At 39.8% G+C, this 26,852-nt stretch overlaps 5 protein-coding genes across 6 annotated transcripts; 3 read left to right on the top strand and 2 right to left on the bottom strand.

Annotated features, from left to right (window-relative positions):
- Positions 1-217: 217 nt before the first annotated feature.
- On the top strand, positions 218-7,868 carry nup85 (nucleoporin 85). Its single transcript, XM_062438866.1, has 19 exons — positions 218-351; positions 1,143-1,233; positions 1,324-1,480; positions 1,599-1,669; positions 1,752-1,795; positions 2,134-2,203; positions 2,335-2,453; positions 2,652-2,786; positions 3,458-3,580; positions 3,774-3,905; positions 3,999-4,105; positions 4,190-4,273; positions 4,405-4,470; positions 4,666-4,817; positions 4,925-5,042; positions 5,629-5,729; positions 6,432-6,583; positions 7,408-7,509; positions 7,680-7,868. The coding sequence occupies exons 1-19, from the start codon at positions 319-321 to the stop codon at positions 7,776-7,778; spliced, it is 1,956 nt and encodes a 651-aa protein (XP_062294850.1). The 5' UTR covers positions 218-318; the 3' UTR covers positions 7,779-7,868.
- Positions 7,869-7,904: 36 nt separating this feature from the next.
- On the bottom strand, positions 7,905-14,740 carry LOC133999745 (ADP-ribosylation factor-binding protein GGA3-like). Of its 2 annotated transcripts, none has more exons than XM_062439039.1 (17): positions 14,683-14,740; positions 13,357-13,441; positions 13,179-13,254; positions 12,978-13,076; positions 12,771-12,894; positions 12,540-12,643; positions 12,275-12,355; positions 11,913-12,050; positions 11,480-11,561; positions 11,274-11,390; positions 10,922-11,170; positions 10,745-10,827; positions 10,501-10,640; positions 10,022-10,305; positions 9,715-9,884; positions 9,439-9,549; positions 7,905-9,289 (listed from the first exon to the last, which is right to left on the bottom strand). In XM_062439039.1, the coding sequence occupies exons 1-17, from the start codon at positions 14,720-14,722 to the stop codon at positions 9,179-9,181; spliced, it is 2,094 nt and encodes a 697-aa protein (XP_062295023.1). In that variant the 5' UTR covers positions 14,723-14,740; the 3' UTR covers positions 7,905-9,178. The 2 variants fall into 2 exon arrangements, with proteins under 2 accessions (XP_062295023.1, XP_062295022.1); XM_062439038.1 differs by having other exon boundaries at positions 10,501-10,667; positions 14,683-14,725.
- A 204-nt stretch (positions 14,741-14,944) lies between these two features.
- mrps7 (mitochondrial ribosomal protein S7) lies at positions 14,945-17,577 on the top strand. The gene is made up of 5 exons (XM_062438594.1): positions 14,945-15,000; positions 16,506-16,697; positions 16,784-16,847; positions 16,931-17,098; positions 17,196-17,577. Exons 1-5 carry the CDS (start codon positions 14,957-14,959, stop codon positions 17,415-17,417), a joined length of 690 nt encoding a protein of 229 aa, XP_062294578.1. The 5' UTR covers positions 14,945-14,956; the 3' UTR covers positions 17,418-17,577.
- A 95-nt stretch (positions 17,578-17,672) lies between these two features.
- LOC133999375 (MIF4G domain-containing protein B-like) lies at positions 17,673-22,288 on the bottom strand. The gene is made up of 6 exons (XM_062438595.1): positions 22,237-22,288; positions 21,508-21,627; positions 21,233-21,342; positions 20,496-20,651; positions 20,272-20,364; positions 17,673-19,485 (listed from the first exon to the last, which is right to left on the bottom strand). Exons 2-6 carry the CDS (start codon positions 21,584-21,586, stop codon positions 19,258-19,260), a joined length of 666 nt encoding a protein of 221 aa, XP_062294579.1. The 5' UTR covers positions 21,587-21,627; positions 22,237-22,288; the 3' UTR covers positions 17,673-19,257.
- Positions 22,289-23,489: 1,201 nt separating this feature from the next.
- On the top strand, positions 23,490-26,800 carry slc25a19 (solute carrier family 25 member 19). Its single transcript, XM_062439170.1, has 7 exons — positions 23,490-23,558; positions 24,138-24,298; positions 24,549-24,704; positions 24,803-24,973; positions 25,507-25,687; positions 25,814-25,944; positions 26,025-26,800. The coding sequence occupies exons 2-7, from the start codon at positions 24,167-24,169 to the stop codon at positions 26,232-26,234; spliced, it is 981 nt and encodes a 326-aa protein (XP_062295154.1). The 5' UTR covers positions 23,490-23,558; positions 24,138-24,166; the 3' UTR covers positions 26,235-26,800.
- Positions 26,801-26,852: the final 52 nt, after the last annotated feature.

Raw genomic sequence — 26,852 nt, 5'->3', positions numbered from 1 at the left:
TTTGTGTGCATGATTAAAGAAGAACAATCCATATATATTTTGTTTAATTTTTGTTTAATAATTTCCGTCTAGCATGTGAAGGGGTTATGTATGATGTATTATGCATGTGTTATACATATGTGCTATGTATTTTAGGTTTTCTGTATATCTTTAGAAAGCGCAGCAAATAAAACAGGCAGGAGGAAGGGCAGCCCTTCATGAGGGCTTCTGACTGAATGAGGCGCGGAAGCATCACGCCTGCAGCTCATGGAGGAAAGTGTTCATAGCTGAATATTTGGTCTTTTTATATTTCACTGTGTTGGCTGATATTGTTTCCAGATGGAGGAGGTAGACGTCGAGCCGGCAGTGACCGTAAGTAAAACCGCTGTAGCTCAATTTATGTCTTTACTGACGCCAAACAGCTTTGCCAACAAGCTAAATGTGCCGCAACAACTGTTTTAAAATATCTAATTCAAGATTAACAGTGATATAAACACTCTCTTAAGGCGTGTCAGAAACATACGGATAATAAGAAAAATGTATATGTTTATAACATGTCAAAATTGGCCAAGTAGCAACAACATAATAGATACAATACAAGAAGTAATCTCTAACTTCTTCCCTGTGAAATGTACTTATCAATGAAGCTGTCATTGTTCAGATCTACTGCTTACATCTCTGAAACAAGCCACTGTTAATCTGTTATTGGCCACTTTAGCCATTTTGTGGTTGAAATATTTTCAATGATTGTATTTTTGTTTGTTTGTTGTATTTATTGTATCATGTTGCTTCTCTGTTGTCATGTGGTGTGCATCTCAAGGGATTTATCCTAATAAATACAATTTGAGTTTCATTGGCTGATTAAATGAGTGGTTTACTTAAATCATATGTGGGGTTAATGTTAAATGTGAATTAATAAGAAGTTGGAGATTTGGTTTGACAGCATAAAATCCTGTGACATATGCCAAACCAACATCCTTAGAATTTGCAATAAAGTATCATTGGAAAAACCAAAACCAAATAAACCCCAAAGTCAATCTTATGTTCAAACGCACAAAAGACCCACTTTGAGTCAGCATTTAATTGTATTCTCTCGTCACCTGTTTTACTGGAAAAAATTCAATGTAATGACCCTGTTTTTTTTGTTGTTGTTTTTTTTACAGAATATTCCTTCAGCCAGTGCTGGGAAGCATTTAGGATTTGCGTGGGGTCCAGGTGATATCCTTGTGTACGAGACCCTTTACAAAAGATCAGGTATGTATAGATACACATGCCCTTTTTTTTAAATTTTAACCCTCTGCAGTCTAATGTTACACTCTTACCGCTTATACCTTATTTTTTCAGGCGCTTCACAATCAGGTTATCCATTCATCCATGAGGTCAGAAAAGATGAGGACATATATTCCCCCATTTTACGCAAACTCTTCAATGAGTCACATCACATCTTTGTTGGCCTGCAGACAATTAAAGAGGACCTCCCCAGCAAAAACAAGAAACCTCAGTAAGGACACCGGACAGATGAGTCGTCTCCACGCCTCCATATATCGCTTCAGTGACACAAATCTTCATTCATGATTCCTTAATGATTTCACTAAGTTTGTCTCTGTCTTGCTCCTTAGATTCGTCAGCATTAGTAAAAACTACAGATCTGTGATTCGAGCCTGTATGGAGGAGCTTCGGCAAGTCGCAGGTCAGAATTTTGAAATACAGTGATAGAATTTTAATTTTGTACTTACACCGCATAATGAAATTTACCATTCTGTTTCCTGCAGTTTCTTCAAAAGATGCTGAGGAGGCCATGCAGTCTGGAAATCAGGTTTGTACTACTGTGTGTGTCTGTGCCACAGCATGCAGAGAGTTGAAATCTTATTGGAAGAGTAGACTAATGCACATACAGGAGGCCATATGTGTATTAGTGTCTGAATGGGGCTGGGCAATAATTCAGTGTTAATATCGATTACCCTTTAGTGTACTGGTATTGTGATGATAACAACAAACAACTCTGTGGAAGTTTCATTTATGATAATGACAACTTTTCATTTAAAAATTGACACTAAGACAGTAAGCGAAGGAGCCTTTGATACTGAGGTGCAAATAAAGAGGAATACATATTCATTTTTTGATCTGACTTCAGTCTTTGTTTTGTTGTGTCAGGTGTCCATTCTGTTGGCCATAGAACTGATCTGGAATCTGTGTGAAGTGCTGTTCATCGAGGCTGCTCCTGGTTAGTTTAATTTTGACATGGCAGATAATCTCCTTCTTTCTCTCTGGGATATATTTTATGAAGTTACTTTGAGAGATTTTGAAAGCACCCAAACAAACAAGTCAGTGATATGTGTGTGTTTGTGTCCTCAGCGGGTTCCCTGTTGCTCCACCTCCTGGATTGGGTTAGGTTACATAAGCCTGTGGACGAGAAGACCAGAGAGGTGCTGCAGAGCGAGAGCCCTGCTGAGCACCACGACTACTGGGATGTGGTAGGTGCAGCATGTCTGTTATTCAAATGTGCTATACACACACACACCAAGCTCTTCCTTTTAATCTATAGTGCAATGTGTGGTGATATCTTTCCAAAAAACACCAGAAAGGCTGATACACAACTCATTCTTTATTTGTATTTTATCTGACATAGAGTGGTGCGTAAAACCTAAGATATTACATGTTTTGCTGTGCAGGTTCTGGGTTATGTGCTGCAGGGCAGGTTGGAAGAAGCCAGACAGATGCTGATGAAGCAGGCAACCCTACAGCCTGCCGCCAGGAGCATGTTCAAGCTGATGGACACCCTGCTCAGCAAGATGCCCTTCTACGATGTAAGATCATATCTCGGTAGCTTATCTTACCGTATAACTTTAGTCTGCTTTGGCAACATTTTTTTGCATTTCACTTTGTAGTCTTGATAGTCAAATTGATTTCAAACATGGTTTGATCTCAGTTGTAAATGGAATTTCATTTATATCTAAAGTAGGAAAGGTGCACTAAAAATTGTATTGGCTGATTTGTTACAAACCACGTTTGCACACTGCACACCTACTTGCATACACTTGTTATAAATGCCCCATTGCACTTGGTCGAAACACATAAGCTGTTCTTAAATTCCTGAAATACAAGCCTGTTGTGTGATTGTGAAGATCTTCAATTGATAATGTGTCTAAGTTCGCTTTCCAGGCATCCTGGTCCTGGTCCTCTCTCTGAGTCTCTGGGTTACTCCTCAGGGTAGTGCAAACATTAAAAAAAACAGTAGCATTTTGTAAGCATAGCACACTTTTACATGTAATCTTAAGTATTTTGCTCCTGTTGTGGATAAATGGAATCTGATCCATCCCACCTTCCAAACACATTCCTCTCTTTACAGATATTATACAATTTGTGAAGGGCCAAATATACTATTTATGTTAATCCAATACAATACTGAGGTTGTTTTTGTTTCATAAACCAACCTATAGATGCTTTCACTTCTGAACCCTCTGTGATAATCTTTCAGCCTAGTGGCACGCAGACGCTGACAGAGTTTGATGTGAAGTGGAGACACTGGCATGAGGAAGTGGACCGCTGCCTTCAGGACAACTCTTTCGCCAGCAACCAACACCTGGAGCTCATCTGCAAGGTCAGTGACTCTGTGTCCTCAGTAGCTGTAGCTGTTGTCCATCAGTGTATATAGTACAGTAGTACAGTATATGTACAATATATCTATAGTATACTGTGTATGCTATGGTTGGAGTGTATTTTGTTGTTCTGCAAACTGGGACGACCAGCACTCTCTCACTCAAATCTGCTTTTAAAAAAAAATTTGATATTAGATCCTAGTGGGTGATGAAGACACTTTGCTGGAGCACAAAGAGCTGCTGAGCACCTGGTACCACTTCCTGGTCACTAGATTGCTCTTCTGCCACCCTACAGTCAAACCTGTAGAGCTACATTTCTACGCACAGGTACACTACTGCTGCACCACTTAACATTCATACTGACTTCTACTACATTCCTGCTATTTAATGCCCATATGTTTGTGTGTGCACGCTCTGCAGTCATGCATGACCATGTTTCTGGACCCGAGGAGCGTCCCAGAGCCCCTGGACAGCATCTTACTGGCTGCCTTTGAGTTTGACATTCACCAGGTCATCAAAGACTGCAGGTACGCGGTAGCCACATATCTGCTCATGAATTTGAACTCTTTCAGCACAGTATTTACTCATTTCTCCATCATGTGTCCCTGCAGCATCGCTCTCAACAACTGGTGGTTTGTGGCCCATTTGACAGATCTCTTGGATCACTGTAAACTCCTCCAGTCCCACAATCTACAGTAAGGACTCTGTTTGGCTACGGTTGTACTTGCATACACTTTTAATCTGGAGATAATAAGATTGCACACGTTATTTATGTAACATTTACCATATCTTTCTGGTGTGTGTGTGTGTGTGTGTGTTCGTTCAGCTTTGGCTCCAACTTGAGAGAGTTCCTGCTGTTAGAATATGCTTCTGGTCTCTTCACTCATCACAGGTATGGTTATCTAAAGTTCAATGTGACAATTATATTCATGGAAATTCTGTTAGATTTAAATAACGTAGGAAAACTTGTACAGTTTTGTTCATTGAGAGTATTTTCAGTATAAAATGGTCTTAGTACAAACACAAACAAGCTGGCAGCAGTAATTGGCCTCATCTTAAAGGATGTATTTGTGTGTTTTGTATGAAGTCTGTGGCAGTTGGCTGTTGACTACTTTGACCACTGCCCGGAGTTTGGCCGTGTCTACCTGGAGCTGCAGATCGAGCGCGTTCCTTTAGACACGGAGCGCAAAGCCCTCAAGGTGCTCAGGATCTGTGAGCAAAGACAAATGTCAGAGCAAGGTAGCACTCTCTCATTTTCTGTCCACTTGTCTTGCACATACTAATAATTAAACTGTTTTCCAGTGCAGCAGAGACTTTACATTTTTTATTTCCTTGTCTTTATCCAGTGCGGAGTATCTGTAAGATCATGGCTATGCGAGCTCTGAGGAACAACAGACTGGGCTCTGCTCTCTCCTGGAGCATCAGGGCCAAAGATGCTGCCTTTGCCACCCTCATTTCAGAGAAGTTAGTTTCCTTAACAAGGCACTTATCATTCAAGGTGTCGCTCCAACTGTCTGTGCTGAAACCTTTTAATAGAATAATCCTAAAACAACCCAGGCACTGAAGAAGGGACTGATTATAGTTATTATTTGTTTGGAGATTTTATTGGTAACTTTTTTCCCTATAAATGTTTTTTTTCTCCACTTTTTTTCCATATCAATGAGCACTTTGTATTTATTTCTTCAACAATGTTTCCAGCATGGAAGAGAAAAGTTTTTGCAGGCATTTTTGAAAACAAAGGCACGTTTATTATTCTCAAATTTAGAATCAAGATTCATCTCATCTTGTGAGATGATATTTTTTGATTTGATAACATCTAAAGACAACAAGAAGCTCCCCATTGTCCCTCTTGCTTGTATTCTGGGGAAGCCTTTTATAAAACAGGAGGAAAAAAACAGCTTGAAGGATTACGTGTGGTTGATTGAAAACAAATCAAGCATTATAATCTATTTGAGGTCTTGGATGAAGTACAACTTGACTATGATCTCCCTGTATAATGACTGTGTTGTCAGGCTCCAAGTGGTGTTAAAAATGTGTGTGTGTTTGTCAGGTTCTTACAGGATTACTGCAACAGAGGGACCTTCTCTGATCTAGACCTGATAGACAACTTGGGCCCAGCCATGCTGCTCAGTGACAGGCTCACTTTCCTCGGTATGAACAAAGATTACACACACACACACACACACACACACACACACACACACACACATACACTGTAGTATTAGTAGCACTGCTCAACTTGTGACCCAACCAGTGCAGCACTCCCATAAGTTCAGTCCACGCATCAGGTGAGAGGAATTCCAGTCAGTGTGTCTCTCTCAGGCTGTCACATGAGACCGAAACACAGAGATGTACACACACACAGATCTAACTAAAGCTAGATGTACTGCTTAATTCAACAGCATGTGACAGCGTGCTTTACTGCAGTCACTAAATCAGTGAAAAGACATAAGCCATTTATAGAACCCTTCTGAAGTTTTCTTTTTAAGTAGATCTCTACATTGATTCAAAGTATACAGAGATGATGAATCAAAGTGTTTGCCAGATGTTTCATTGCTGAAATTCATATACAAAGTCTCTCCACATAATCAGAGCATTGACTGCTCTTCCTGTCAGCTGTCTAATATGCGGTTTGATGGGTATCAGTGACGTCTGAAGCACCGTGGGGGACAGCAAAGACAAAAAAACATCTGATTAGTTGTGAATAAGAGCTATTGCACTTTTCTTTATGTTATTACATCTACATCAGCATTAGATCACTAGTAATCAAAACGTTTTAACATGGGCTGTCAGTGTGCATCTTTCTCCATCACAGTCAAGTGTTGCCGAATAAAAACTCTTTTTTTTTCTTAGGGAAATATCGTGAGTTCCACAAGTTGTACGGAGAGAAGCATTTCGGGGAGGCGGCAAAGCTGCTGCTCTCACTCATGACGGCCAAGATCGCCCCCCGAAGCTTCTGGATGACCCTGCTGACCGACGCTCTGCCGCTTCTGGAGCAGAAAGAGGTGAGTCATTAATAATATATTAATAACTCGAAATATCAAATTGATATTAATGTAAAGTTGTTAATGTGATAAAACGGGCATATTCAAAAATGAACTAATGAGCTACAAGTAATAATTATTTAATTTAATTTAAAGTGATCAACTGATTTCAATTGTTTTTGTCCAACCAACAATCCAAAATCTAGATATCCAGTTTAGTCAGAAAGAAAACCAAAGCAAATATTCACATTCAAGAAGATGGAACATTTGGCATTTCTTGCTTGAAAAGTAACTTTTATAACTGATTAACTGATTATATCTAAATAGTTTCTGATAAAGTTCTAGTCTGATACGTACATGAAAATCCTTTGCAGCAGCTGATTTTTCTTTTGCTTTGTGCACATTCCTGTGTGGGAATTGTCTTGCAGTTTAAGAGAAATTTGTAACGTTGGGTGAGATGACCTCTTTACTACGGTGCATGTCTGTGAATGACTAATAAACATGTCCAATCACGATCACGCATTTTCAATTACTTGTCTCGAGACTAACTCATTGAGTCGGTCATGCTTTTCCTTTGCGTTGTTTTTGTCAAAACCAAACACTTTAGTTTTCAGTGTCATTCATGTTGTCCTAAATAGAAATAAACTACAGTGTCCAGCATTGAAAAGGTTTAAGCAGATTTAAGTTTTACATGATCAAGTTTGCAGTCCACATGTTAAATAAGGAGACACAGAAATTATGAACAAAAGAGGAATTTCGGGACTTCAAAACCATCCAATCAGTATCTGTTATGCAGGTGTCTATTTTTGCTGAAAGTTGGCTCTGTTTGTTTTTTTTTTTTGTAGGTGATCTTTTCTGCAGAACAAACCCATGAGCTAATGTTTTGTTTAGAAGAGCTCACTTCCTCACTGAACACCATCACTCCTGGCACAGACAGGCCCATGCAGGTACGAATCTCCTCACACAGCCTTCAAGCTGCTCAAATGATGGTAATCTTATCTTTTGGTAAAAGATACACACGCTCAAACCCTGGTCTTGTAAAGTGTACCTCTTACTCTACAGTATTTAAGACATGCAGTCCACTACACCTCTCATTCTACTGTATTTGTCATTTCAGGAGGAAGACATAGAGGTGACCAAAGTGGAGCTCCTGAGACTGGCTCTGGCCAGGAATCTGGCTATGGCTATAGTCAAAGAAGGCACAGTGGAAGCATGAATGGTGAAAGCTGTTCTTATGTGTTTTTGTACTGTATATAAAATTCCATTGATCAAAATGCACCCTTTGATAATAAAACACTTTTCGTGATGTATGTTTTTTTTTTTTGTTTTTTTTTACTTGACTTTTAGTAATCCTGTATATGAAGAGTTTAATTGACATCCATTGAAAGAAATATTTATTTCTTCATGCAGCGAACAAATGGCACATCATACAGTATGTACAGACCTAACACTCCCAAAATCTGTACGTCACATGTTCACATAACTTGTCATACAACAAACGATAGGTACATTACATACTATGTACATTTAACACAAACTTCTGTACATCCCACATGACGATAAGTTGAGGACTACCGGAGAAGGGACCGAATGGAGGACTAGGTGGACTGATTTCCACACATCCCACTGCTGCAAGAAAGAAACCTGTCTGATGACAGATTTCTCTTTCAAGCTATCAAATTTAAATCCAGATTTTTCAAGTCACATTTTCTGGGTTCAGTGATGCACTGAAATACTAAAAAAAGAAAATAAATATGACCAAAAGTACCCCTAAATAATGATAGTAGTGGAAGAATTAACTAAAAAAAAATACAGAACGAAAACTATAACTAAAAACTGAAATTCTGACAACGTGGACACAACACTTCATTTCAAAAGGGAAAAAAACAATCACAAAATAAAACCAGTGTTGGACTCAGTAGACATTCAGTATCAATAATTGGTATTTACCACCTAAAGTGCCATCTTTCTTGCCTTACCAGCACAATATTCAACATTGTTGGTCCACTAATCTAAAACGGCCACATTAGCTAGTGTACGTAACCATGACAAAAATCCTGATGACTAAAACAGTCACGCAATAAACACATGAAACAGTCGACTATCTTCCTGCATTAATGAATACATGACAGTACTTTTTGAATTTAACAGATTTAAATTTTCCACTTCAACTCCATCTTAAGAAATCTTTATGAATCCACATATTTCAAAATCTCTGGAAATATTCAAGTATGTTGTCTGTAGGCTGGGTAAAAAGCTCAACCAGAGGAATAAATAAAAGAGGTTTATTTATCCTAAAATATTTTGTTATGCTGCAACGCATCATGCCAGTCTAAAGCCAGTCTTTAGTTTGTTAGCTCTCTGCAGAAAAGTATACAACCACTGTATAAATAGAACTTTTAGTGTCTGCTGTTAGCATCATTGCAAATAATAAGAATGAAAAAAAAAAAATCAGGAATGTAAAGCTGAAAAGTCAAGTTATTGTTGCTGTAATGACTCAGCTGAAGTTTCCCGCCTCCCCCTGCAACTCACTCTGGGATGCAGCTGACTACACACACCCCTTCATGGAGTACGAACCGGTCTGTCCCTGCTGAGTGGTGGCAGACCTACACGCTGCTATAGATGACCCCACGTCTCTGATGGGGGGAACTGGTCAACCTCTCCGACCTCGTTACATGGGCGAACTCCTAATGTGAAATCCAGCTTGTAGCGTAGGCGCACCTTCTCCTGCGAAGACACACACACACACACATACAAAGATCTTTCACTCAGCTTTTCCCCACTGGATTAAAAAGTTATTACTGACACTTTTAAGGCTTAGATATATGATGGCTTGTGAGTTGTTTATCATCTTTAAATGTTTGGATGTCACCTGCCTTTAATGGATTAGCCAGCAACATGATCTGAGTAATGGAGGCTGGAGGTAGGAGGGGGTTAAATGGTGGCAGTTCTGTTCCTGATGGAGTCTGCAGCTTCACCTTCATGGACTGGTGGAAGAGTAAAGGAAAAGTCACTGTTATTAAATGTATGTCTTCATGAACGTGCAACACAGTCCTGAATTGAATAAAATCAAACAACAGTTGAGGCCTGGGCAATGACAACATAGCTATTAAAAGACAATTAAACATATGAATGAACAGAGGAAAGTCTACCTTAGGCACAGCAGCTTGCAGTACCACATTGTGAACAGCGAGTGGCGCTGTGTTGAGCGTGGACACCACCATGACCAAAACGTCAGGCCTGCCAGGGGGACAGTCAGACGCAAAGTTGAGCAGCACCCTGACACCGTCCTTATCGTAGGCCGTCACAGGTAACACTTTACCTGAGGACGGAAAGGGCACAGCCATTTAGGAGCAGGCAGACATAGGAGAAGTATCCAGTGAGCTTCTGAATCACACGTAACCCCCGATCTTGCTTTCATCTTAAGTGTCCCTCCCTCCCTCTTACTCATCTCCTTACTCGGTCTGATGGCCTCCAGAGGGACATTCACATTGCTCAGGGAGATGTCTGTTGTTCTGGCCGGGCTGCCCTGGAGGGGAGGGTGGCAGGGGGACAGAGAGCGGAACAGTGGGCTGCCTGGGGCTGAGCCCAGGCTCTGAGCCTTGGCTTGGGACAGAGCAGGGGAGCCGGTCATTGTGCCCTGGAGAAGAGAGGCTGAGGAGGGAGAGCCCTGCCCAGGCACAAGAGGAGGTGCTGCTGCAGGCATCCCAAAGCTGCTTCCCATCGTCATCTGACTGGACAAACTGAAAATCACATTTAAGAGACCTTAAAATACTGCAGACTGGTTAAATAAGAGCTCCAACATGAATAGAAAATAATCAGTGAGGTACTTTTTCTTCACAAAATAAACCTCAAGACCTTTCAAAATGTCTACAGGTGTCACTGATTTTCTGTTAAACTGTGAAGATAAAAAAAAAATACCGTAGTTAACATTGTACCTCTTGGGATCTGAAAAGCCCATCATAGCAAGGTCTTGTAGGTTTTGGAGACTGTGTATGGCGATGGCTGGTTCAGCTGGGGGGACCACTGGAGCTGGACAAGCTACACTCCCAAACATATCCACATTTGATGCCGGGGCCTGCAGAGGAGATGAGGAGACTGCAAGCTAAAAAAAAAAAAATCACCCTCTCCCATTAGACTTTAACTAAGACTCTGCTATTTGGCACACAATTCCAGATGTACCTGCATGGAGCTCCACTGATTGGACACTTCGTTCAACTTGGGTTTTGATTGGCTGCTCAGAGAGGTAGGGGGGTCATTCAGTCCTGAAATATAGTAGACCCACAAGGTGTATCGTCACAACGGGAAAAATATTCTATCTTTAACACAGTTTTGGATGCTGCAGCGAGGACATACTACCTAGAGACAGCAGCTCATCATCAAGGAGAGAGAGCGCAGTGGAGGCCTTGTCGAGGGGAAGGTGACTCGGGCTGCTGCCCTGACTGCCGTGGGAGCCGCCCAAGCGTTTAGGTGGAGGAGGCAGGACAGGGATGGGGGAAGCCGTGAGACTTGTGGAGATGGGATTTGAGCACAGTGAGGGAGGGGCGGCAGGTTGAGGAGGGCTAGGCGTGTCGAGGCCGGCGAGGTCGATCAGTGTGTCTGTGGTGTCTGTCGGGTGTGTATGACAGAGAGGAAGATGAACTGCAGCAGCTGGATTACGACAGCACATCTGGCATAAAAGCAATCGGATTTTTTTACAAAAGTCTCTCACCGCTCTCAGTTGTGGATTGAGGCTCTTCACTGTCACCATTGATCGGCTGCCCCTCGACAATCTTCTTATAGGAGTTGATGACTTTGGAGAGGTCATCATTGGCCTGTAGGATGTCACCTGAGGGGTCAAGAGGTCACAGATTATAAACAGTGTCAGTCAAGACAGAGTTTATCCAGCTAAGAAAAAAAAAACAACAACTAGCAAACCTAAACTGGTGTCATTGTCCTCGGCCTCAGTGGCCATTTTGAAAGCAGCACGCCTCAGCTTGTCACACCGCTGGTACAGTTCCTGAGGAAAAACACAAAGGAGGCGCTGTGCAGTTTAAATGCTGCAGGGACACGAAGCTGATGTGAAATGGTGTTGTTCTGTTTTTTAGTAGTTCAATACAAACATATTAAATAACTTTACACGGTCAAATAAAAACTACTATATTATCCAAACAATATTCCATGAGAAATACATTTCTGTTAACACATAAAACTACTAAACAATACAATCATCTTCCAATATTTCCAGTCAAGTATGCAACATAAATACCTTTTCTGTGCCTATAAACAGTGATCATTTATGTTGGGCTAAAATTGTACATAAAAGAAGTAATTCAAGTTTAACATCTCATTTGTGTGTATGTGTGCGCACCTTAAGGATCTCCTTGTCTGAGTCAGAGGAGCTGTCTTTATTGTAATGGGAGAGCATCTCAGTCAGCAACTTGACATTGATGGTTACCTCCTCCAGTGTGTTTATACGCTTCGAAACCTTGTGCACGCGGGCCTCATCCTGAAAGCAACAGGACACATCAGGTTTCAAAACACACACAGTAATATCCATGTTATGCACAAAAAGCATTGTAGTGATATCACCTAGGCAGACTTAGCCAGGACGGTTTTTTCACTGAAGTTCATTTCAGCTGTTCCCATAGTAACAAGCAGGTCAAATAAAACTAGCGCAAGAGATGATACTATGTAAAATCCCACCTGACGTGTCGCTCTGACATCTCTCACCTCTTTCACCATGTTTTTGATCAACCTATTGGCTTCCTGGAGGTCTTCTGGATTTTTGCTCCGGAGAAGCTCAGCAAGCAGCTACACACACATAAAACACACCATTAAACATCTGTTTGTGTTTGCTAAAAGTAGTAGTGCATATTTTACTAATATCTAGATTCTAGACAACCCATGTTACATTTGAGCAAGTGATTCTTCTAAAATTATGAGAGAAATAAAAAAAATCAACATGACAAAGCAGGTTTTGTTTTCCATCCCTCACCTTGCCCATGTCCTCATTGTCAAACACAGGGTGTTTGGGTCGTGTCGGAGGAGATGGGATCAGAGTCCTGTCCAGCGGTAACTCTGGGTCACATGTTACAAGCCCTGGTGAGAAGAGAGAGGACAGGATTAATAAGATGTCTTTTCATACGCGTTGTGTAAAATCATGAAACCTGAATAATGGAGTGAGAAATCTGAGAAATGTATGAAATCTGTCCACATTTCAACACACCTTGTCTTCTCAGTGTCTGGTAGGCTTCACTGATCTTGGCCTCACTGGGAAAAGCAACAGTCCAGCTGTACAGCATTTCTACAATCTTCATCTTCACCTTCTCAGGCGCACTGTCGCCCATGTACTGGTAACAAAAGGAGATCAGAAGGAGGACTCATAGTAGAACATAAAACCAGCTTTATTAGTGTCGAATTTAAGGCAGCTCACCTTTGGAGACACAACTTTGATCAGCTCGTTCAAAAATCTGTACTTTCCGACCTCATTATGAAACCTTCTCCCGCAGTTCTTCATACATGCCTCCAATACCTGTGCAAAAATAAATAAATAAATCCAGTAAAGCAAAAGTAGTTGAGACAACAAAAGAAGGTGTTTGTTGACATGTATGTAGGGGAAGCATTTATTCCTTACTGTCAGAGCCTGAAGTGCTTCCCATTCTTGTGGTGAGTGGATTTTGTGGACGAGCAGTGTGACGGCTATCTGAGGACTTCAAGAAGAAAATCCCACATGACACACTTTTTTTCCCCCTTGAGAGTTGATATTTTCAAACAGCAAACAAACAAAAAATTAAAATATTTCACAGACATACCCTTCCAGTTCCTTGTTGATCTGATCACAGAAGCCTATGATGTACTCCCAGTCCTCCTGTCTGTTTGTCGGATGGGTGGCTTTATCTGTCACACAAAGACATTCACACTAGTTTAACTGGCGTGTTTTACGAGCACGATCTGAATGCACATCACATCCTACTCTGAACACGGCTCCCTGTGAGTCTTGAGATCAACATGACAAAGCAGTAATTGTTGTCATTCTTCCTCATTGCAGTGTTTATTGTATTGATAGAGCTGCTCATTCATCATCATCATCATCATTATCATCATATCTTCATCATACAGCAGACTGTAATGAGTGGCAGCTTCATGTCTGTGCACAATCCCAGCATGCACTGAGCTGTCACTAATAAAGTGACCCAGACAGTTATATTACAATACAAACAACAAAAAATAAAATAAGAATATAAAAAACAAACAAAAATAAACTAATCGTAAAAAACACAAAATTGAAATAATGAATTGTACAGCGTAAAAAGATACATTATACTGACATTAGGAGAGGAAAATAAATAAATAAAACAAAAAAAAAGTGAATAAGAAATATTGAAAACCAATTTAACCATCTGGCAATGTTGTCTCCAGTGTTTCTCGAGAGATGAGATGACTGTAAAGCTTTTTTGATTTTAGATACTCTACAGACAGAATCATAGCAAGTTTGGAAGAAACTGAAGTTGCTCTTCATTCAAATATAGGAACACGCCTTCTGTGCAGACCTCATGAGTCTCCCACATTTATAAGGAAACTTGAATCCAAAAGTGAATTAAATGAGTAGTAAATGAGGAAAGGACTCAACCTCCTTTTTGCAGAAGGGTGTAAAATTGTGAATGAATGCAGGAATATGAACCATCGTTACCTTACTGGGAACAAAAAAAATCTGTTCAATTCAGTCCAAGTTCAAGCATGCCTGCTAATGTTAGGAAACCTGACTTTGAATGGGAGTGGTATAAGCATTATTACATCATTTCCAATGAGCCACAGTGTAGAAATCAACCCTGAGAAAAGTTTATATAGTAACGACACTTCAATAAGAGAAAGCAATTGGGTGAATATCCTTTTAAGAAAGCTGGGACTGAAAAATTTCTAATCCTCAGTGTTGGAGAGCCAGACAGTGTTGATTAAAGCTCTCCCATCACCCACCCTGCTAATGATGCAGACACTGCTAGCACCCCAACACCCCCCACCAGCTGTGAAACAGACAGACAGCGCCATCACAGCCGGGCTTACTGTCCCTACCATATGAAACAACATATCTAGCTAATTAACCATATTATTTCATTCATAAAATCGGATTAATCACTCACTGAGCCATGATTCAAGCGACTCCCCTTCCTGGTACGCCATAGCACTAACAACATCGCCTGATGTCGTCAGAGTGTGCGCCAGACTACAAAATGATTGGTTAATTTTCTAAATATCACAAGTTGTATATTATTGAAAACATATATATTTAATCACGGTGTTGAATTAAAAAACTGCAAATTGATACGCTGATTGTAATTTTCTTTTTTTAAGGCATCTGCAGAGGGGTACTAAGCTGTACCTCCCGGGGTCCTAAGTGACACTCACATTTCCAACATGTCTGCCTCCCTCTCAGGATTATTAAAACCTTGGACACCGAGGTAAGTCTCCCATTTATAGCGATACAAGCTAATAGCATATGTTGTCAGCGCTCTGTTTGATATAACTGTGCCGTAGACGGATATTTGTCTTTAGTTGAAGATAAAAATAGAAATGTACATGACGCTGCTGCTGCACAGTGAACAATGTCATGCCTGCTGAGTGTACACCATCAGTAACAGAGACTCTTACTTACTTCCATTACAAAATACATGTAACTGTAATCTGGTACAGTTACTGAGGAAAAATGTGTCATTGAATTACAGTTACTTATGAAAATGTTGATAATTACAAAGGAAGTTACATCTGAAGTCAGACCTTTTGCTCATTTTGTAATATTTAACATGTTACTGAATACACATATTGCTGTTTTTAATTGTTTGAAATAATTTTCTTTTAAAAAATGTATTTATAATTTGTAAATAAATCATGACATGGTTTTATTTGGAGCACACAGGGGATTAAATTGTGTCACAGTACCAATTAAGCCCATGCCAGACCTTTGACTTTTTAAATGAAATATCTTTATTTTATATTCCAAAATCTACTTAAGAAATGATCTACCTTATAAATCATGTCAGTATCCATGAAAAAAACACCTGAACTTAGATTTTGGTGGGCTTAATGGTTACACTTACCCCAACAGTTGAAAACATTTGTTAGAAAATAAGAAAAGTAATCAAATGTAATAAGTTACTGATAAGTAATTGAAATAGTTACATTACTTATTCAATTTTAAACTAGTAACCTGTAACCTATTACATTTTGAAAGTAACCTTCCCAACCCTGCTGAGACACTTTCTCTGGTTTATCTCCATTAATGAATACGAGTTTTTAGTACGTTGTGATTTTAATTGTGGCTCGTTAAACCTTCTTATTTCCATCAGCAAACCCTTCTCTTTTGGAGATTAATATGTAAACATAATTTAACACCAGGATGGAGCAACATGTTTGATATTGCTCAGTAGAAACTCACATGGAGGAATAGAGATCCAGAGAATGTTTTAGGCTGTTGCTCATTTTATGGATGATAATGTAAATTTGTTACAGCCTAATGAGTTCTGTGAGAAATTTCCCACCCTACCCTAGTGATCTATTAAGTAGGTCTGGGGGATGAGACTAGATATCGTAATGTTGTGATATGGTAGAAGTGTTGTGTTTTTTCTGGAGTGATGTGCAGAGCTGGCTTCAGTCTAGGATGATTGAGTTGACAGTGAAGAGTTGATTTTGATTGTTGTGTTGAAAACAGGAACTTTAACTTTGTTCTCAGTACTGTGTTAATGGGGAAGTTTAGTTGGAATGAATGTAGATAGAAACCCAGTTTGAACCACTGGAAAATGATTAAAAACTCTTCAGTCATGGAAAGTTGTTAAAGACAAGAAAGCTTGTTTCATTAGTGGATATTAGAACTCCTCCATACATGTAAAATCAAGAGAATTTGTCCTTACAAACACACACAGTGAAGTCAAATTCATTTGTGAAACGTTGTTCTCTTATGTGTTTGCAGGGTGTTCCTGGTGAGATGGAGCAGATACAACCCGTACTATCTGGAGCCTGAGGTCAGGAAGGAGGTCTATGGCAGACCGGAGACGGAGCTCAGCGCTGAGGAGAAGGAGCAGCGGGAACTCAAAGCGCTCCGACCCATCAAGGCAGCAACGAGCAGCGTCACCAGCTCTCTGTTCAACGACCCGGTCGTCAGGTAGACCCAAGCGACATCCGTCAGTGGTGTTTATTTAAAGTTGTTATTTAAAGTGTCTGATGATCATTTCCGTCTTTGCTTCTCAGTAAATTCGTCAACATGATGATGAAACACGGAGACAAGATTTTGGCCAGAGAGATCATGTCAGACGTAAGAAAGTACAGATCTCATCAAACACATTTGTCGTTGGCCTAATAATAAAATACTAAATATTGTTATTTCTTCTTTGGCAGACGCTGGAATACATAAAGAGGAAACAGGTGGAGAAATACCACAAAGCTCCACCGGAGAAGAAGGAGGAGATTGAGTGCAACCCCTACGTCATCTTTCACCAGGCTATGGAGAACTGTAAGCCTGTGGTTGGACTGGCGAGCATACAGAGAGGCGGAAAGTACTACCAGGTCAGTGTCGAAACAGAGAAACGCTCTTTTGTTTTATTTATGGCGACTAAGCATTAAAAAAGTAATCTGATTACATTCTGATTGACCCTTCGCCTAGGTGCCCATTCCTCTTACGGACAACCGGCGTCGCTTCTTGGCTATGAAGTGGATGATCACAGAGTGCAGGGACAACAAACACCGGCGCACGCACATGTACGAAAAACTCACCCAGGAGCTGCTGGCGGCCTCCATCAAGGAGGGCAACGTCATCAAGAAGAAGTTCGAGCTGCACAAGATGGCAGAATCCAACAGAGCGTACGCCCACTACCGCTGGTGGTAGAGCTGCGGGGGCTAAGGGTGAAAGAAACGCTTCAGGAGTTTAACTGAGGACTGAGAGTCACGCGAGAGTCAGTGACACATTGTAAATAAGAGGTCACTTTTTTTGTATCGTGATGCTTAAAATGTATGAACTGCCACACAATAAACACATTCAAACTGAATTAAGGAACAAAAAACTTCCAAGGTTTATTAGAACAAATACATCTGCATTAAGTGTACAACCCAACCATAAAAAAGTGGAGTGATGTAAAAATGTTGCAACGGTGTAATAAAACAAAATCGTTGAGTGTTCACCACTCAAACTTACCGATTTAACTCTTTAGGATTCATTTATCTCTAAAGTTATTTAACCCTCAGTTTGTTTTATCAGCTCGGTCTGATAACCACTGCTTAAGAAAAGATTGTGGGACAAAGTGTCAGAGCTTTTGATTAAATTATTTACCTTTTTTTTTTTTTTTTTTTACATTCCTCACTGAACTAATCAGTGATTGATTTGTCATTTGTCTTATTTACATATTCTAATATTTTTAATAGTAAAATCTTAAGGGGATTAGTCAATTGACAGAAAAGAAAATCAGCAACTTAGTCTTAAGTGATAGTAAACTCAATATCTAGATAAAATAAGCTATTGGAAGTCTTACATATTGGATATGGGACATTGCGGTAGGCAATAATCAAGTAGTTATTTGGTAGATTAGTTGATAATGAAGTTAATGAGTTGCAGCCGTGTTCGTGTCCTGTGTTTGTGTGTCTGATTCTCAGGCACAGCTTTGGTTGGAGACTTTAAAGTTGTCACTGATTACAATCAACAAAAGGTTTCAACAGACTCCAACATTAAACGGAGTTCAGCCAGTGTTACGCACACTGATGGGACCTGAATTTAAGTCTACTCGATGAGGAATGAAAACAATACTGAGCTTTATATTCAGAACGGACCTGTGTTCATGTGAAGGGAGGAAACGTTCCTCCTCTAGCACCTCGAGCGCTGAGTAACAGCGTTGGCTTGGTCAGGTCCTCTTTATTAGATGCAGCTGTTCTATTGGCACAACTTGCTTTACAAACTTGTGAATCCAGATGTTCTGAAAATAATTCCAATACCTGAATTCATTGTAATTTGTCAGTAGAAACAGTTTAAATATGTAGTGTAATTGTTTGGTCTTTTATTTATAGGCTGAACACATTGTATTCTGTAACAAAAAAAGGAGAGAAAATAAATGTATAAAAGAAAATCCCTGAATTTAAAGCACAAAGCCGGCCTCACATAACGAGTGGTTAAGAAACAGTAACACAGGAATCCTACTGGACAGATTATGTGGAAAATTCCTCTGAACTTCAATTCAAAACTTTTGTAAAATATTTAAATTCTAACTTAAAACATTTACCTAAGTAATTAAAGTTAATTAAAATATTGGTCACTCAACAATAAAAAAAATGTAAAGCGAATACCAAATCAGCTCGCGTCTGACTGGACTGTCAAACTCTTTTGGATTTGGTAAAAAAGACTTTAAAATGTTTTTTTCATAACAGGAATGCCAGCAAGATTTAAAAAAAACATACAAAATAACTTCAGCTTTTCTAGCTGTCATCAAACTCTAAACAAAGTCTACCTGGATGTAGCTAAACCTCGTTAACTGAACTTCAACTTCCTTTGAACTATTGCACATTCCACATCCACAGCACCGTGTCTTTTAGTAATATCTTCAAACTGAAGGAACAATCCAGCAAGATGAAAAGTCTTTTTACAGTTTATGAACCGCTGGAGTCTTTCAAACCCCTCCACTGATTACCTGGAGGTCCATCATTAGATTGCTGGTTTTATAATCAGTGGTGACTAGGCCGTCCTAGTCAGCGATCTCACTGTAGTAGTACTTGTGGGCAGTGCTGCTGAGCACCCAACCTCCAGCTCTGAACTCCAGGATCTCCAGCAGCAGCAGGCGGGCCATGGAGGAGAGGCCCTCCTGGAGGAGGAAGCCGTCCCGCAGTAGGAAAAAGAGCTCGTCCATCCGCTGGCTGTTCACCTTTTCCAGCTGTTCTCCGATGCGATGCAGCTGCAGCACCAAGCAGTCCACCTGCAGAAGGAGGCGGAGAAGACGTCAGACAGTTCGGGTTACACTAAAAGATACCAAAACTAACTCTGTAAAGTTTGGTGTCTCTGTATGCATTCTCGGCTTAAAATATGACCATTTTTGTCATTATGTGACATTTTGAAAGATGTTATTACATGCAATAAATATCAATCTTTGCTAGGTTCCAAAACTGACAGCTGCAGAGAAAAATATGTTTTACCAAATTAAATAAATATAAAGTCCAGTTCAAATGAAACATTCATGAAGAGACAAGTTAAATTTGCAACTACTTGCAATATGCTGGTCTGCAAAACCTGCCAGTTTACACCAATGTGACAAGATGAGACGCAGGTATATCGTCTCCATAGCAACGACTTTCTGTACTGTTATCACTGATGGCTTTTCAAGCTTTTTTCATGGCTGGTAGTGTTTTAAAATATGAATGAGGATAATGAGTTACATGCTTCAGTTGCATTTGTAGTATTGATGAAAAAACAAACAAATTAAAAAACTACAAAGGTTGAAGCTCTCTTTTCCTCCATCCAAACTTTGCCATTTCAATCAGCTGACAGTTTACTGACTTCACTGGCTGACTTCGCTTGGAGTTATTTGGCTGATCAAACATGTGACGTAATGCGTTAAAACCAGCCACTGCTGACCTGACGAGCTGAGCTGCAGGTGATGCCATCAGCCGGCTTCAGTGGTAAGTTCACGTTCTAAAATGGGTTTGTCTCGTCCTGAATCTTTGGTCTGAACTTAAACAAGAAATAACCACACGCTCTTCCTCACCTCCTCCTCATTCATGAGAGCGTCTGGTTGGGACAGCCTCATCAGACAGTCGTACACAGGATGGACCAGGGCCGCCATCGGCATGTTGTTCACCTGAGTGTCAACACGCGTGGGCAGATTAAAGGGTTATTTTCTTTCACAACACAGAACATGCAAAACAACAAGTTCTTATCAGGGATGAAACGTGTAGACATGTTTTTCTACAGACTGCCTCTGCCTCTTACTTTGAGGTAGTCGTAGATGTTACAGATGAAAGTGACGAAGCACACCCACTCCTGCAGCGAGCGCCCCCTCGTCTCTTCGCGATCCTTGAACTCCTGCTGGAGCCGGTTCAGCAAGTTCCTCCTGAACACGTTCCCGTTATTCTGCTTGGCCTCAGCCTGCATGTGGTGTGAAGAAAGAGAGAGGGGTCAGAGAGAGGATGGAGAGTGGAAACATTAACAGGTGTAAACAGGTTTTATGTGCCTCCTGTTGTTACTCATCCAAGGGTTTTTCCTTTATTTTTTGACTAATCTTTACATTGCTGAACAATACTGAAGCAAAAAAAATTATAAAATAATATGGAATCGTGTAGTAAAAGTGTCTAACAAACCAAAATGTGTTTCCTTCTTTTTACTTTTAATTTTTATAGTGTTTTATAATTCAAGTTCAAATAAATATACATAACAGGATATGTTTAATAGTTTAGATTCCTCAAAGTTGCCACATTTTGCTTGCAATGCTTTCATCAAATAAAGGTGGTTATTATCTGAAGACCTGAAGGAGTCTAAAATATGAAACATATTTTGGTAGGTTTAACACTTTTTTGTTACTCCATAATTCCACATTTGTTATTTCATAGTTTAATGTCTTCAGTGTTGTTCTACACTGTAGAAATTAATAAAAAGAACATTTTAAAAAGTCTAAACTTTTGACTGCTACATCTTGTGTTACATTGTGATGAACAACCAGCAGTAAGGACCTGCACGATGGTGTAGCAGATGCGTCCAGCCTCTTTGCTGAACACCTGGTCCTTCAAAGACTGATCCACGATGATATTGGACACCTTATCCAAGTTCACCGAACTTGGATCTGAAAGACAGAAACGTGCATTTAATGGTTTAAGATCGTTCTCACAGTGGATGCTGAGTGTTCAACAACGTGTAGATATAGGTGAGGTTTTGAAGATGAATTGAAAGGATTTGCAGCACTGACAATATGCTGAAATCTCACGTAGTAATAGAGTAAGAAGCTGACCTTTCAAGGCTGTTTTCAGCAGCATCTGTGTATCCTGGTCAAAAGACTGGATCTTGTAGTCCTCATTAGAGTTTTCCATTATATGTGGAGGCACCCAAAACACACCCGAGAGCCGTCACACTGTGGAGTACAGGCAACACGTTATAACATTATATTAAATGGGTATTTTCTGCAAAGTTCAAGCATTTTAAACACATTATGACTCTGCTTCAACTCTGAGCATCAACTACATCACAGACAAACACCACGGGAGAGTTTTGACAGACAACAATAACCCCAAAATCCTGTCCTGTCATCAGACTGGCTCATTCACAGGGGGATAGGAGGGATTACACGGGCCAGCTCGGGTCAAAAGAGGTCACACAAAACCTCAAATCAACACATTTGACTCACAACACAGGAACAAAGTGTTGACTACAAGCTACAAGTTACATCTAATCAATTTAAAGGTTAGCTAAATGCAAATTTGACCAACGTTATTTGGGTTTATTGCAGGGTTAAAAAACATCACTTAGTCGTGGTGAACTAACCCTGAGCGGTAATATTTAACACACCGTCACCGTTAGCTAGCTAGATGCAGTAACCTTAAAACCAGTTAAGTTTGTTTAACTACACTAAACGATACGCCCGACTGAAAAAAAGGGAGAAAAGCGGTTTAACCCAAAATATCGAGTTAGAAGAATAAATATGATGAAACTAGTCCCTTACATTTTAAGTGCGAAAGTTTACCTATTTCAGGTCAGTTTTCGCATCTAAACTGATCCCAGATGAGGCGTTATGGACACAACCTTACAAAGATGAAGAGTCAGGGCAAGATAATTACCCCTCCTTCCCTTAAGGATAACTACCCCTCCCTTAAAGGACCAGTGTCTAAGATTTGAGGGGCTCAACTGGCAGATATATTGTCCGAAATTGAATATAACGTAGGGGAGGATTTAGGAGTTCACACGACTCAGAACAGTTTTTTTTGGGGGGGTTTTATTACCATTTTCCAAAAACAATGCACATAGAAATAAAAAGTAATAATGAATTAGATTAAAAGGAAATAAAATATATTGTTCATTTTTATTTTCCCTCTGTAAACCTGCCTCAAATTTGAAATGTCTTCAGAAGTTTCACTCTTAATAACAAACATTATTAACTTAGTCAGTCAGTCAGCAGCTGGTTGAAGTCACTGTTCATAAAAAGGGTTAGGGTTAGGGTTTAAAAACAAACAAACTACAGATTTGGGGTTTTTAAGAAAACATTCAAAAGTATGTTTTAATAAGTGTATACTTACCTGAAAATAAGAATTGTTGTATTTTCGTTACATTTAGAAAACCTCTTTATACGGAGCATCGACATTTTTCTGCAGTAGCCCAAATGATGAACGAAATTTACCCGTATAATGACTTCTTACACCAAAGGTTTGATTTAGATTTAAATATCTGTACTTTTCGCAACTCAGACATTGACACTTTGGAAAATCTTTTTTTTTCTTGTAGATTAACTAGGTCCTTTTGGGAGGCTTTTCAATATTGGATAATCTATAATGGTCAAAGTACTTGATTTTTAGCATATGAAAATATAAAATTTGGTCTCCAATTAAAGGACAAGAAAATAGAATTTGGGAATAATAATTATTTTTGGCAAAATATTTTATAAACAAATGAAAAAAGACCTATATTCTTTATTATTATTATTATTATTATTATTATTATTATTATTATTATTATTATTATTATTATTATTTTATTATGATTACATAGTAGTAGTAGTAGACTGATTAGTATTATTATTAGTAGAATGATTAGATATATAATTATTCATGTTTTTGTTTTGTTTGTTTTTTGGCACAGTACTTCTCCATCTGTATCAAAGCAGACACGTTATCGGCGTGATGACGTGAGGCAGGGGTTCATCTTGCTTCGACAGTTACACTTTGAGTCCGACCCGGAAGTGTATCAGTAGGTCGTGGAGGGTTGTTCTCGTCCTGTTAATGCGGGCTCGTACATCATAGTCGGAGTTCAGTACTGTAGCTGTAGCTGTTTTTATGAAACCTTTACAGTAAGGTAAGTGTCACTGTCGCAGCTCTTAACCTTCATGTTAAATATCTACTGTTGTTGTTGTTAGCTTAGCTTGATCCAAGGTCCCTCTGCATGTCCTCTGCATATTCCACCTCTTTATCAGGTCTACATAAAAGTCTCATGTCTGTTTGTATTAAAACAGCCCTGACTATTGACTGTTTTTGCCTACATATTAATGCTCTGACAATATTTTTGGTTTATTACGGTTTATCAAATGCAGCCCAGATGCACCACAAAGTCGTGCAGAAAACATGAATGAATGAAGTTGTTATTATTGTGGCATGAATGCTTTTGAGATAAAGTTAGTACACTTGAACACATCAAACCACTCTTCATCACCTGTACACCACATTATAAGGTTTTGAGAGAACCTAAATCATCACAGAGTGCAGTATGATACAAAAGAAAATGAGACTTACTTTTCACTTACCCTAAATCCCACAGCTCATACATTATGTTTCCTTCTGAATATTTTTCATGATAAGCAATATGTAACATATGATTCAAGCTGATACAGTTGATATTGTCTACATTACACCTCTAATTAATCATTTCTGTGTACAGTATTAGGAGGAGCTTGAGGCTTTGAAGACATGGTGGGTTACGACCCTGGGAATCGGGAAGCAGCACTCTCCTCACATGAGGTGGCCGTGGCTGGGTCAGCTGCTGGGATGGTCACCCGAGCCCTCGTTAGCCCATTTGATGTCATTAAAATCAGATTTCAGGTAATGACGCATCAGTGTGTTAACTGTGTGCAAATGTCAGGTCTCTTAAATGATGTACTTGTGGCAGATGTGCTTCCAGCTTCCAAAACTTAGATGTGCCAGGAACATGTTGACATACACAAGCAGTAACAGTCTACTTTACTTTTTTACAGGAGCTTTTACTTGCAGTACAGCTGTAATAATCAAGAAATGATATACTGCTCTGTATCTCAATCTTGTATGTTTATCAGTACTTTCTTCCCCCCCACAGCTGCAGATTGAGGGTCTGTCTTCAGAGAGGCGAGAGGGAAGGTACTGGGGGTTATTTCAGGCTTCTCGTCGCATTCATACAGAGGAGGGGCTCTCTGCTTTCTGGAAGGGGCACCTCCCCGCACAGCTCCTCTCCGTCTGCTTTGGGGCTGTCCAGGTAAAGTAATAGTAAAGTAATAATTTGGCGTTATGACAACCTGTCTTAGTGAAGCACTTGACTTCCTAACTGTGAATGTGTTAATGTGCGCTTCACAGTTTGCCAGCTTTGAGTGTATGACTGAGGTGGTCCACAAGATGACGCCATATGACAGCCAGACAGCAGGAGTACACTTTGTGTGTGGTGGGTTGTCTGCCTGCTCTGCTACAGTGGTCTGCCAGCCTCTGGACACATTGCGGACTCGCTTTGCAGCTCAGGGAGAACCCAAGGTGGGACACATGCCTGCTAACGAAACTGTCACAAAGTTATCTTTGGTAGTAGTCTTTTACATCAAGTCATAGTCATATTTGATTTTAGCATTTATAAGAAAATCCTAAAATTGGAAACTCTAATATGAAAATGCATATTACATTACACTTTTCTTTTGAACCTTAGATATGTGAGTAAATAAAAGATTTTGTGCACCTTTTAAAAAATAAAATAAAATTGACATTCAGGTTTTTACAAGGCTGTTATGTATTTTTGGTCTTTATTGACAGCAGATAGTAAAGACAGGAGGGGAACATAGGGAGGCGGCGATGGGTATGGTACACAACAAATCTCCCTGGCTAGAAATGAGTTATGAGGCTCCCAATAGTTGAAGTTTTACCCATCTAAAGAAATGTGCTAAACAACTGATCAAATTTTGTCTTGAAAAAGCTTAATTTACTCAGAGCAGACGGGACATTGTTTGGTCTGGTCAAACATACTTCTTTTTGTATTAAAGTGTTTTTGTTCTGACACTAATCCGTCTTCACTTCAGGTGTACAGGAACCTTCGACATGCTGTGTCTACCATGTGCCGCTCAGAGGGAGTCTTGACCTTTTACCGTGGCCTGTCTCCTACATTAGTGGCAGTGTTTCCATACGCCGGACTGCAGTTCTTCTTCTACAAAGTCTTTAAAACCTTTCTGGATCCACAGCCCAAAACTGGAAATTCAGGAGGTCAGTGGAGATCAAAGTCATGGTCCCGCCTGTATTATTTATTACACCACATGACATTTTACACATGTGCACATGTGCAGTGTTTGCAGTCTGCCCGAGTCTGACTTTTCATGTCCTCTGTCCAAGGAAACCTGAGAAGTCTGATATGTGGCAGTGGAGCTGGAATGATAAGCAAAACAATGACGTACCCCTTTGACCTCTTCAAGAAGAGACTGCAGGTTGGAGGCTTTGAGGAAGCCAGAGTTCGCTTTGGACAGGTAAGCTTTCCTGTGAGTGTTTTACATTGTTGTAACTCGTTTTTAGGGTCTGATGTTTATCTCCTGTGTCTCATGTGCAGGTGCGGAGCTACAGAAGCATGGCGGACTGCATGGTTCAAATAGCCAAAGAGGAGGGGGTCCGAGGCTTCTTTAAAGGCCTCTCTCCCAGCCTTGTGAAGGCTGCACTGTCGACAGGCTTGACCTTTTTTTGGTATGAATTCTTCCTCAATACCATGCGTGACCTTAAGCAGAGACAGAGAGCAAATGGCTTCACCAAAGACGCAGAGTAGAGATAATGAGAGAAACCATTGCACAATCATGCACACAGGACGTATCCTCACACTTCGTTCTTGCACTTGGACAAATGTATCAGCTGGGTTGATGTTCAGTGGCAGGCTCTGTTGTGTTTACACATAAGGATGGTAAAACAAAGCCTAACTTTATCTGTTTTTGTGGTGTCATTATACCTTGTGTTGTACAAACATTTATTTTTCCACAAATGTATTTCATATTTTTTCCTGAGGTTTTAAAGTTTATATGTGCTTGCTTTTAAGAAAAAAAAAATGCCATAAGAACATTTTATGCTCAAACTGAACTTTGCACATTTTAAGCTCTGACTTTTGTTAAGTAATTACTAAACAAGGTGTAACTTTGTCATCACAGACTTCCAATTAGTCACTTAACTGGAAGGAGGAGTCTTTAGGATTATGTGCTGATATTGTCTATAGACAAAAAAACATGAACATTTAAGTGACTGTAATATTTATTGTATTATGTATTGTGATGGGAAAATAAGCATTGTGTGGAGTGTAGGGCAAATACATTGTTAATTAAGAGTATAGTTTGTCACACTTAGTTAAACTCTTAAAGGTGATGTGTTGTGCCTACATCTCTGTCCAGCACTGAAA

Source organism: Scomber scombrus, chromosome 18, assembly GCF_963691925.1.
Source record: "Scomber scombrus chromosome 18, fScoSco1.1, whole genome shotgun sequence".
NCBI lineage: Eukaryota > Metazoa > Chordata > Actinopteri > Scombriformes > Scombridae > Scomber > Scomber scombrus.
The sequence above is the reverse complement of the archived record's forward strand: the minus strand, read 5'-3'. Positions and strand labels throughout refer to the sequence as shown.